Source organism: Manihot esculenta, chromosome 18 (genome assembly GCF_001659605.2).
Source record: "Manihot esculenta cultivar AM560-2 chromosome 18, M.esculenta_v8, whole genome shotgun sequence".
Classification (NCBI taxonomy): Eukaryota; Viridiplantae; Streptophyta; class Magnoliopsida; order Malpighiales; family Euphorbiaceae; genus Manihot; species Manihot esculenta.
This window is the reverse complement of record NC_035178.2, coordinates 663867-675797: the sequence shown is the minus strand read 5'-3', so window position 1 is coordinate 675797 and position 11931 is coordinate 663867. Positions and strand designations below refer to the sequence as shown.

General features: G+C 32.6%; 2 protein-coding genes across 7 annotated transcripts; both read right to left on the bottom strand.

The window, feature by feature from the left end:
* Positions 1 to 2922: 2922 nt before the first annotated feature.
* LOC110605865 (SWI/SNF complex subunit SWI3B) lies at positions 2923 to 6338 on the bottom strand. Of its 3 annotated transcripts, XM_043953343.1 has the most exons (7): positions 5968 to 6338; positions 5462 to 5889; positions 4699 to 5109; positions 3778 to 3904; positions 3346 to 3476; positions 3093 to 3260; positions 2923 to 2961 (listed from the first exon to the last, which is right to left on the bottom strand). In XM_043953343.1, the coding sequence occupies exons 1-7, from the start codon at positions 6170 to 6172 to the stop codon at positions 2938 to 2940; spliced, it is 1494 nt and encodes a 497-aa protein (XP_043809278.1). In that variant the 5' UTR covers positions 6173 to 6338; the 3' UTR covers positions 2923 to 2937. The 3 variants fall into 3 exon arrangements, 2 of the variants coding, with proteins under 2 accessions (XP_043809278.1, XP_021600225.1); XM_021744533.2 differs by lacking the exon at positions 2923 to 2961 and having other exon boundaries at positions 3045 to 3260; XR_006349427.1 differs by lacking the exons at positions 2923 to 2961; positions 3093 to 3260 and having other exon boundaries at positions 3343 to 3476; positions 3622 to 3904.
* A 528-nt stretch (positions 6339 to 6866) lies between these two features.
* Positions 6867 to 11703, bottom strand: LOC110606989 (RNA-binding protein 38). 4 transcript variants are annotated; one of them, XM_043953345.1, is made up of 8 exons: positions 10842 to 11700; positions 10444 to 10567; positions 9977 to 10091; positions 8800 to 8836; positions 8461 to 8659; positions 7916 to 8026; positions 7737 to 7836; positions 6867 to 7410 (listed from the first exon to the last, which is right to left on the bottom strand). In XM_043953345.1, the coding sequence occupies exons 1-6, from the start codon at positions 11070 to 11072 to the stop codon at positions 7929 to 7931; spliced, it is 804 nt and encodes a 267-aa protein (XP_043809280.1). In that variant the 5' UTR covers positions 11073 to 11700; the 3' UTR covers positions 6867 to 7410; positions 7737 to 7836; positions 7916 to 7928. The 4 variants fall into 4 exon arrangements, with proteins under 4 accessions (XP_043809280.1, XP_043809279.1, XP_021601719.1 ...); XM_043953344.1 differs by having other exon boundaries at positions 8461 to 8671; positions 10842 to 11696; XM_021746027.2 differs by lacking the exons at positions 6867 to 7410; positions 7737 to 7836 and having other exon boundaries at positions 7944 to 8026; positions 8800 to 8856; positions 10842 to 11703.
* Positions 11704 to 11931: the final 228 nt, after the last annotated feature.

Below are 11931 nucleotides of genomic sequence, written 5' to 3'. Positions count from 1 at the left end.
TTATTTTCAGTTGCTTCTGTTGCACAGCTCTTTAGTGTGATTTTTTTTTGCGTTGTCAGGTTCAATTGTGGAGAATCTTCGGTGTGTATGGCGTTTCCTAGGATTGCTAATGTTCAAAGGGGAAGATGGACAATCCACAGTTTTTACTCCATTGAGTCTCTTTATGAATTTTTTAGATTATATTAATATATAAATTAGTTATTATAATTTTATTTTATTTTTAAAATATTTAATAAAATTTTATATATTTGAAATGATATAATTAAAAAGATAATAAAAAATTATAATTTTTAATATATAAAAAATTAAAATAAATAAAATAAAAAATATTACATATTTTTTCTTGTATCTAAATGACCTATTTATTTCTAAGATGTGATAGTTGAGTCAATGCTTATAAATTTTATTATTTTTAATGGAATCATCTAACCTTTCCAAAAAGAAATTGTACGTTGGTTTCAGATTATTTTTAATCAAGTCATCTAACGCTTTCCTTTTAATTTTAAAAAATATATAATATTATAAAATATCTATTAATTAATTTTTTTATTAATTTTATAATTAAATATTTAAAAAAATTAAAATACCCTCAATACAAAAAAATTAATTAATAAATTTTTAATAATTTGAATTAAATTTTTTAAAATTATAAAAATTAAATAATAAAATATCTAATAATAAAATTAATGAAGAGACTAATTAATAATTTTTTTAAAATGACATAAATATTTTAATATATTTTTTAAAATTGAAATAAATAAGTTTTTTTACTATACGAAATAAATAGTAATTTTTTATTTTATTATTAATAAGAGTATTTTTAAGATTATATTTAATTTATTTTCTTTAATTAGATATAAATCATTGACTTAATATAATTTTTTTACGAAAAAATTTTAAATTTTAATATAATTAAATTTAATTTCAAGAGCGAAAATATTGAGTTTTAAAAACTAGAGGAATAACTCTATTAATTATGTTATATTTCAAAATTGAAGAATTTTTTTTCTTTAAACCATAATAAAAAGTCCAAAATTTAGATTTATTTAATTAGTATTATTATTAATTTAATAACTCTTAATTTCACCAATAATCTATATAAACTCGTATTTGGTATATATTTTTTTATTAAAAAAGAATTTAAATTTTTTTATTCATAAAAAATTATTTATTTTAAAATCAACTTAAATATAATAAATTTAATTATAGCCTTTTTATATTAAATAAATTAATAATAAAATTAATTTAATTTATTTATCGTTCTTATCATATTTAAATTAAATATAAATATTTATTCTTATAAATAATTATTTTTATTACATTAATTAAAAAATTATTATTAATATTTTTATAATATTTAAAATTTAGAGTTTACATAATTTTCTATCATTAAAAAATAAATTATGATTTAAAAAAATAATGTAATGAATTTATTAAGATTAATTATAAATGTATTAAATATTAATAGTCAATATTAAATTAAAGAAATTTTTTAAAGAGTAGTTATTTATTAAAAAAAGAAATAAATTTAATATTAAAATAAAAAAATAGTCAATATTAAATTAAAGAAATTTTTTAAAGAGCAGCTATTTATTAAAAAAAGAAATAGATTTAATATTAAAATGAAAAAATGAAAAAACAAATGATAAAAAGAAAAAAAGTTTTAAGGCTAATTAAGTAAGTTTAATGTAAATAGGCTTTAAGTGGAATTATTTTTTTATAAAATATTAATTATTTTGATAAAATTTATTTTTAATTTAAAATCAAGAATTTAAAAAAATTAAATTTTTTTATTATTAATTTTATCAAATACAAAATCAAAAAAATAATTTATCTTTTTTAAAATTTTTTCAAAATTAATTTTTTTAGAGAAATAGTAAATGCTAGTATCTAGTGCCAATAAAAAGTGAGATTATAATTTTTTTTTTATATTTGAAATGAAATAGTAAGTTAGTCTTAATTTTGTTTTTTTAATTATTTTAAAATTATTATCTATTTTTTTAAAATTATAATAATATATAAATTGATTATTATAATTATTTAATTTTATTTTAAAAAAATCTTAGTATTTAATAAAATTTAATATATTTAAAATAGATATAATTAAAAAATATATTTTTTAATATATATAAAAAATAAAATAAAATAAAAAAAATTATGTACAAGGAGAATATCATTTAAGACTATTATTTTAAGCAATTATTTGAGTAATTACATAATATTTAAAATAACTTAAATATAATTTGTCTTTAAATGATAAAAATGGCTGTTAAAATTAAAAGTAATCGATTTAATTAGAAATCAGATTATAATCTGGATTGGTTCAGTTTAAGTTAAGTTATAAATTTTATAATTGTCAAAATTAAAATAAATCGACAGAGTATTAATAAAACTAAAAAAATTAGACGTTTAAATTTAATTTTTCAAATTAACCATCCTCATTTAATTTAATTGCTGTCACAAGGAATTGAGATCCTATGACCTCATGCTAGGCAAACATCTTGAGCCTATCAATTTTCTATAATTTTGTGTTCACTTCCTAAATTAATATAAAATAATTATGAACTACATTAAAAAGTAATTAATATTATTACTAATTTAATTTATTTTAAGTTAAACTATTACCTTGTTCTATTTTTTATAAAGAAAAAGAATACATAAAATTTATGTTCATTATTTCATATAAATATAATAATATTTATTTTCATTTATTATTATAAAATTTTAATTTAAAGTTTTCTCTTGTATATTTTAAATTTAAATTTTTTTTTTTTAGTAATACCAGGTTTAAGAACATTAATGATAAGGTTCGATTTAATTTGAAAATGTAATAATAATAACAATAATCGATTTTATATTTTGTAATAAGCAGGTAATTAGAAACTGGAACCACACATTTTAGGCGGCCGGATCTTTTGGTGATAATTCCAAAGAATCTCAACACAGTTGCAGTGAATTCTTCTGCAAAATCTCAAGATTCTCAAATTGATTGTAAAATAATAATAATAATAATAATAAAAAATCAAATTGCAGACAGACGAATATGTGAAAAAAATTTGGATTTACACATAAAAACATCATTCAGTTCTTACATTTTCCTCCATAAGTTCCCCAGTCTTTGGTGTTGATTTCTTATGAAACATAAGGGTGAGCTGATCAACAAACAGCAGATTTTTAATTTGATCCAACTGTTGCCACTCTTTCTCCATCAGCAAATCCATCTCCTCAAAGCGAACAATCTTATCTTGGATCTCTTTCATCTAGGGACAAGAGAAACACGTCTGATTATGGTGATCAATTACCATGTATCGATGCAAGCACTAGTGTGAGAATTTAATTACGCACCTCCACATCTATAATCCCGGAGATTGCTTTCTCCGCATCTGGCTCTTCCTTCTCAGGCACCGAATTAGCATCTAAGGACGCCCTTTCCAATGGATTTAGGTTGGTGTCACCATTAGATCTAACACCGCCACCTGCACCAATGACAAGCCACTATTTTTCAGAAGCCAAATTGATGAGCCAAATCACTAAACACTCACTGCAGCACCTGTTCATACAAAAAGATACACTAAAACCACCCCCTTGGAAACCATTATACACACACACACACACACACACATTCTGCGAGAAATTTATCCTGCATCTTCCCCAACAGTCCTCAATATTTCTTTGTTCTTCAAGGAGAAATCCTAAATCTCAACAGACCAAGGCCCAGCTAGACAATTTGTCCTGGATCAGTTTCCCTATTCAGCATGTGCAAGAAGCCAATTATACCTTGTTGTGTTGCATTACTGAAAAGAGATCCAACACCACCTTTTCTGTTTTCAGTCAGAGCTGCTATAGCTGCTTGAGCAGCAGCTTCTGCAACATCTGTACCCGCCAAAGCTGATAGAAATGCAGCCTGAGAAAATATCAAATGTGAATATCAACCTCTCATTTAAAATAAATTGCAATAAAAGCAGAACAGACTATTATCACCCTTGTCTGCATGCACCCGGCAGATTTAATATTAGCATGGATTAAATTAATGATAACAATTTCTTCCAAGGGCATATCAATGAAAGATTATGCCTACTCAAGTGAATGGTTGACTGAAAATCAAATGATTCTCAAACTTTATACATCCACCCTGAGAACCACATTAATGAACTAAACGGTTAAACCTCAGATAATTCTTATAGAAGTAGAATGATAATTCTCAATAGAAGTGTAGTGAATAAAGAACCAGAACATCTTTCTAGCCCTCTACCTATAAAAATCAACCAAAACCAAAAAAATTTAAAAAGCATAATGAAGAGTAGGAAAGATGGGCCACGACAACGACCACTGTGCATCAGCTCCTGGAAGTGTTAGTGAAAAGCCAAACTACTCTTGAATGGACTGACCTGGGTAGAATTCATGGGAAAGAAAGGTGACAGATTTTGCTAAAATTTACTCAGTCAGTTGCTCAAAAAAGGGTTAAAAGAAGAATGATTCAACACCTTAAAGCAGTTCAACACATATGCTTCTGAATGTTGAAACGCATCATATTGTAAGTTCTACATTTGTTTTTCCATTTTAGCTAGAATTCTTAATTAAACTAGTGACAAGCCACAGTCTTGCAAAATAATTACAAAAGAAAAAAAACACACAAAAGCAAACATGTAAACACAAAGAGTAGGAAGAAAAAGAAAAAAAAATGACCCAAAATTATACCTGGCCCATTATTGGATTGCTTGCATCTGCAAGAGGTGTTAGACGCATCCTTTTATTTGCAGATGATGAGCCAATACCCTCTGATCCATTCTCTGAATCAGTTGAGTCCTTTATTTGGTCATACTTGTTATCAAGTTCTCCCAAGTTCGTATAACCAGCAAATTCTTCCCCAAAAGGAAGCTTGATGAAATGAGCGACACAGTCCTTTTCACTTCTACCAGGAACATGCAGTGCAACCTTCTTCCAGTCATCACCATAGTGCGTAACAGCTTCCAAAAGTTGTAATGTCTCCTTCTCTGTCCACTCTGTCCGTATCTCTTCACTGATCTCAACCCTCCGGAAATCAGAAGAACTGACACCAACACGATAATTACCACGCACATAGCACCGGGCACAAAGGGTCAAGTCATACTGCATAAATGAACATAAATCATAAAGTATGGGAATCAATAACTTATACCAAACAACAATATAAGTTCCCTGAAGGAGCACAAAGCTTGAAATTTCTGGCTCCATCTCAGGTCTAAGTTTACAAGTGCTGGGATGTTATATATATATATACACATATATACACGCGCGCATAAGTACACAAAGTATCTGGAGGTGCACAAACAGATTCCATCAAATTAAGTAATGATTCAATTCATTTTTGCACAAACAGATGCATGAGCAAAAATTTCAAAAACTTTAAAACTCCTGGCTTGCATTTTAGGAAGCATTTGCAGAAGCGGAAAATGCAATCTAAGCAGATATAAAGGCGTACCTTGTCACAAACAAAGCAAGCAATTGAGCAGACAGACTGGCAACCACTACACAATCTCTTGGAAGTGTCCCTCTTAGGAGGAGTAGAATCAGCAGAAGTGCCTCCACCATCAGCACTACTCTGCGAAGTAGACTTACTGTCCTTGTCTTCCCACTTCAAGGGCTTGTTTAAAGCCGAAGGAGAATAATTAATCAAACCCCAAGCCTCCAGGAAGTCAAAAACCCTGCGAATGGAGCCCACGTCACCCACAAGCGTCTTCCTGATCTCCGTGAAGGTGATCTTGGCAGAAGGATTTCGCCTGTAATACTTTATGATGGAATTCCTGTAGTACATATAAACCCTAGGGTTCTTAGAAGGAGACCTCGAATCGAAGAATTCAGGGAGGAACCGGACCTCGCATTCATGAATACTGTTCCACGAAAACCATCCTGCAAAATGCACAAAGTAAAGACCATATATTTATGAATTAAAATGAAATAGAAACTAGGGATTTAGAAGAAACTTACTAGAGTAGCTAGGGATGTGGACAATGTCAGCGTCGGGAGAGAGAGTCGCTGGCGGTGGGCGGTGAGTGGCGGTGGAGGGAGTCGGAACCTCGGGCTTGAGCGAAGAGGAGGGGGTGGTGGGAACAAGGGAAGGTTGGGGGAGCTTGGGGTTGAAGGGTGGAGTTGCGGTGGAGGGGTCTATGAAGGACGATGGTGCTGAGGCCATGCTTAGGCCGAATTGAGGAGGAAGTTGAAGATGAAGGAGAAGGGAGGGAAATCACAAATCCAAAGCCGCCTTCTCCTCACTCTAGTGATTCCTGAGGCCTGTGCGTGTCGAAACTGATTTCGGGTCGGGTCGGCATGGAACCCATTGCATATATGGACCAGCCGTCCTGATTACAAGGGTCAGATATCAGCCCACATAATGAAATTTTATATCATCAACTACTAAAAATCACTATTAATATCCGAAATGTATATTAAATTAATTTCATTATAATTTAATTTTGATATGACCATATTTACATATTTCAATCCTTTTGTTGGACTCGCATAATATGAAAATTGAAAAAAATGAATTTACATATTATTGCTATTTTGTAAATTATCCAAAAGTTTTCTTTAGAAATATAGGGATTACTAAATTTTAGATTCCCCAACTTCATGAATTACAAATAAGTTCCCTTTCTCTAATTTTTGGATAAAACCGGTAATTGGCCTGGCCCAAATTTCCCTCAGGAAAATTGATGCAATCCATCGAGGAACGGAACTTTCAGGTTCCATAAAATATCATTTTCAGATTCTTAAAATTAAAATGTATTAAATTTCAATTTAACTAATTTCTAAAATTTTCTAATCACAGAAAATCAAGCAAACAAAAAAAAGAAAGAAAAATTTAAGCAGCCTTCTGGCCCTCATGCTGACATAATCAGAAAAAATGTTAATAGATAGAGAGAGAAAACACACAGCATAGGAAATTTTTCCTTGTCTTTCCAAATAAAATAAAACTGAAGCTTCCTTCCCTCATTGTTTGAGTTGGGACGTTTCGTGTTCTGTCCACATGAACAAAAGAGTTGAGATTTCAATGAGAAACCACACCTTCTACTACTAATATGCACAAAACTTAAAACCGTGTTGTAAATACAATGCAGGACACCAACACGAGCCACCAGAGACTATAACCTAATACACCCAAATGCTGGGCTTGGACTACTAACACTAAAAGAATCATATGTTGATTCTAACCTTTCTTTTTACACTGTTCTATTCCTATCACATGGCTGCCAGAAACCCATTCCTGCATCCATCAAATGCACTACTACCAGAAGTTCATCCTCAGCTCTCCTAGTATATAACATTTTAATACACTAGGGTAAAGGAATAAATGCTAACATCTTCCACATTCTCTCTGTCATAGAGCAACTTGGACGCCTGACTTCTCTGGTTAGAACGACAATGTATGACCTGCATAATATAAAACCTATGATTAACAATGCACATCATCCATAAATTTCATACAAAATAGTTCTAAATTTTTTCCATATAAGCAAAGTTAGTTGATTCCCCCCCATTTTTCAATGATGATAAGATTCAAACCTAAAACATAGGTCAATCATGCTCACAGAAAAAGGAAAACTTTTAAGACAGATAAAAATTTTGGTGGAAAATCTCAACAACTGTTTTGGATGCACGGTCCTCGGAATGAATAGCATCTGATCACCGTTTCTATTAGCTTAGGCCATCGTTTTATCCCTTATGCTATTGATTTTAACTGGTTGAAAAACAGTTACCTCTAGAATGCAAAATAAATAGTTTGCAAGGCTAGATTCGAAGCCCGCCACTCAAGTAGCAGTTCCGCTGCTCTTAGTCCTGCTGCAATCTTAAGGATACCTGCAGTAATAACTGTTTCAACAATCTGCCCTATTGGAAAACTTAGCATGATACCCAACAGTAGGGCAATACCGCATACCTTGATCAGCCCCTCACCCAGCTTTTTGGTCAGAACCGCTACCCTGCATGTGCTGAGGAGAAGGAGCAGGAACTATAAACGGTGGTTGTGCTGGAAGAGGTGCACGTATGCCTGAAAAAACCAAGCACTAGCCCACTTAAATCTATTTGCATGGGAAGTATTTTGATGTTATGACCATCAGTAGAATGCCATAACATTGTCCCTAAATGATCTGTGTTAGATAAACCATATCATTGTGAACTATTACATTGCTTTCTCCCTTGACCTGCGTTCGCAAAAGAAATCCATGTATGCCTTTCCATGGTAAATTGCCTTCCGCATCAATTTTTCCATTTTAATTATCCATCTCCATTTAGATATTCACTATCCTCATAATTAACTAGTTTTATATTCAATATGAAATTTATATGAAGTAAACTTCTGATACCAAGAGCAGCTATACTATGGGAAAGATAGATAAGCTAGAACATTACAACCCTCTTGCTTGGTTGACCTTTCAACAGAACATTTACACGTAGGATATGGCGCTTGAATACTATATTCACCTGTAGGATATGGTGCTTGAATACTGGGTATAGGTGAAGATGTTACTGCATTAACACTAGGACCACCAAACTGCACAATATGATGACCTGGCATTGCATACCCATGCACTGTAGTGTAACTGTGGCCTCCAGGAAGGGTTTGACCCAACTGTCCATAAGGATAGATTGGCGTGTTGACTGTTCCAGGTACACCATATATCTGAAGGTAATGCTGACCCGCATAAGGATTAAAGACACCCCACAGTTGGATGAGAACAGGCAACAATTGGAGCAAGTCAGCATCGTATAATTACAATAGAAACAAAAGAACAAATAAGTCTCATTGTTGCCGTCATTTACCTGGGGGTAGACATACTCAGGTCCATATGCTGCATATCTGCATAAATAACAAGTCCACTGAGTATGTTGAAAAGGTCAGCATACAGCAAGGATTTTGCAATATAGCATTAATAATCGTAAGAGTCTAGAAGTTAAGTGAACTACATGCGGCATCAACCCTACAAATGAGCCATTTCAAGCATGTAGAAAAGATGGATCAAGACAAGTGATAAGCCCAAGAAAAGGAAACCAAAAATTTTCAGGTCAATGTTTCTCCTTCTGTGTTAATTAAACGACAGCTGTAATCTTGCCTGTTAATAGAAAATGTGCTGGGGCACATGTCTTCTGCAACTACCATTTGCATTCCCGAAATTACCAATCACACCATGTCATACCCCTGGAGTCTGAGCCGAATGAACCCTGATTTATGGGAAACTGAATAATAATCCCGTATCGACTAAAAACTTCTAACTGACATTTGATGATGTGATCGGCACATGCACAGATACCATTATATAATAGAGAGAGAGAGGGAGGGAGTAGTTGCAAAGGACATGTACCCATCAAACTCAAATGAGCCCACAGGCTGGGATCTATTTGGTATCATTGTTAGCATTGTTAATTAAAAAAAAAAAGCAATATCATGAATATGTTGATTGGACTCCATAATGATCGTTCTTAATGTAATTTCAAACTATTAAAACTTGTATGCAACTGCTGTTTGAAACATCTAAAAGCATGGTTTTGAAATGTAGTTCTCAATAGGTATGCCAAACATCTAATTAACGTCATAGGTTCACAAGCAAGGGGCAGAATATATGGCTCCTTCACTAGTTGACCATTAGCCAACAATTGAACCACCAAAACCTTAGGCAAGGCATGATTTCCACCTGAAATTCCAGTGCAATATCTGACTGGAATTATCATTTAATGAATAATGAAGCATTGTTAGCGAGCCATAGAGACCGCCCAATGTGGGGTGTGACAATGAATGCTCTGAAAACAAAACAATTTAGTCACTTCTACTTCAAGCTACCTAAGGGCAGACAGAAGGAGGAAGGGAAATGAAATTAAACATTTAATGCAAAAATGATACAATAGGGTTTGAACAACTAAACAAACAAATTTGAGTGAGCATCAACTTACAACATATACTAGTCTAATAGTGATAACTTTTCCCATCTAACACAAAACTCACCCATATGGATGATACATCAATCCTTGTTGGTAGCTGTAAGAAAGCGGTTGATGGCACCCAAAATTTCCAACGTATGTTCCCCGGGGCGTTTGCAGACTTGCAATATATGGGGTACCTGGTCTCAAACGTAAAAAAAAAAAAAAAAAAAAAAAAAAAAAACAACAAGAGAGAGAGAGAGAGAGAGAGATAAGCATGGAAAAAAACCCAAGTACTGAAAAATAAACTGGCAGAAACATAATGGATGTTTGTCCATATACAAGCAACAACAAGATTGGGTGCGTGTCGAGTGTCAAATACTCCTAATAAGAGCTTTGACAAACTTCAAACGTTGAAATCATGATACTGAACACCTTGCATTAAAAAGATAATCAGCAACCTAATGAAGATATGTTCTAGTAGGAAGGCATATCCTAGTAACCCAACGTAAGATTGGGTGTTCAGTTGGAAAAAGATACAGTATAAAATACCATGTGGCAATGGTGGTCGAGGTCGCCCAAGTGAAGCCAAATTACAATTTGCACGTCTACCATCAATAATTGGGGCAGGATCAGCACAGGCTCTCTGAGCAGCCTCTGGTTCCCGGAAAGTCACCTACACCCTCCACACAAATACAAACGAGAAGTCATTCGTCAGCCATTAAAGTACCCATTAACATTAAGGAACAAGGAATTGGCGTGCATTGGCTAGAACAAGAGTAAGCATATTAAATAGTTACCCAGTTCTTGCTTTAAATAGGCATCCGGATCACTCGAATAAACTTTATGTATCATGCACAGAGTAACTTATCGTGGACTTCTGAATTGAAATAGACACGAAAGATAACGGGACCCAGAAAATCAAAATTAGAGAAAAAGTAAATACTCACAAAACCGTAGCCTTTTGATCGGCCAGTATTCTTATCGGTGATGACAACGGCCTCGAGAATTTCACCAAACTGCTCGAAATAACGGCCCATGGTCTCACTCTGAGTCTCCCAAGCAAGCCCCCCAACGAAAACCTTAGTGTAAGTGGTATCTCCAAAAGGAGAATTCAAATATTGAAACCCTGAACTTGAACTCGATCCCGAGCTAGGACCCGGAATCGACTGATGAGCCATGAATTTGAAATGGAAACGAAAAATGGAAATTCCTAATGCAAAAAGGCGAAAAAAAAAAAAAAGACAAGAGAAGCTAGTTGGTAGTTAAAATCCGAAATTGGAATTGAAGTAAAAGGAAAGGAAGATTCCAGTATAAAGAGAAGGGAATGATCAAATTGGAGAGGATTAAGTGATACTAAAGTCGACTAAGCCACAACGTAAAAGAAAAACACTATAATTAGAAGAAATATACTGAGAATCCATAGTGGATGACAACACAGATTATGTTAATTTAGACAGAAAAACAAAACATGGGAGAAGAGTGATGAGGATTCGAGAGGGGCAAGAAAAATTATCCTTAATTATAAAAACTTCTTTTAAAAAAAAAAAAAAAAAGAACACCAGAATTGAGGTGGGATGTGCAAGAGAGGTGTTGGAATTGAAAGAACAAAGATGTGATAATGATCTTGGCTTGGGGAGTAGTGAATATAGAAAAACAGTAATAACTGTATTAACAGTAATAGAGTGGATTTTCCATTGATGTTATAGTCCTAGATGATGAAGAAGAGAGAAGGGAGAAGGAGAAGTCATGATTGGCAGTGAAGAGGAAGAGGGCGAAAAGAAGACAAAGGTTGGACCCTTTTGTCTTCCATTCCAGGCTTCTCAAACAAATTGAGACAGCTGGGAAAGGGGCTACTCTGTGGGTCCCCCATCTCTCTCTCTCTCTCTAGCCCTAATTTTCATCCACCACACCCCGTACACTTGGAGGGCCAATTACGTCTTTACACAACACGCTTCTTCCATTATTTTTATTATTATTGTTCTCGTTCAATAATTTTTATTTATTTATTTAATTATTTAAGATTATTATTTATTTTTT

Excerpts from the sequence above, each read along its gene's own strand:
- LOC110606989 (XM_043953344.1), bottom strand. The coding sequence starts at position 11,072 with ATGGCTCATCAGTCGATTCCGGGTCCTAGCTCGGGATCGAGTTCAAGT. Across the intron at positions 10,568-10,841 it reads GATCAAAAGGCTACGGTTTT|GTGACTTTCCGGGAACCAGA; the intron begins GTGAGTATTTAC and ends TGGAGGGTGTAG. Across the intron at positions 8,672-8,799 it reads CTGAGTATGTCTACCCCCAG|CATTACCTTCAGATATATGG; the intron begins GTAAATGACGGC and ends TATGCGGGTCAG.
- LOC110605865 (XM_043953343.1), bottom strand. The coding sequence starts at position 6,172 with ATGGCCTCAGCACCATCGTCCTTCATAGACCCCTCCACCGCAACTCCA. Across the intron at positions 5,890-5,967 it reads CCACATCCCTAGCTACTCTA|GATGGTTTTCGTGGAACAGT; the intron begins GTAAGTTTCTTC and ends TGCATTTTGCAG. Across the intron at positions 5,110-5,461 it reads CTTGCTTTGTTTGTGACAAG|TATGACTTGACCCTTTGTGC; the intron begins GTACGCCTTTAT and ends TCATTTATGCAG.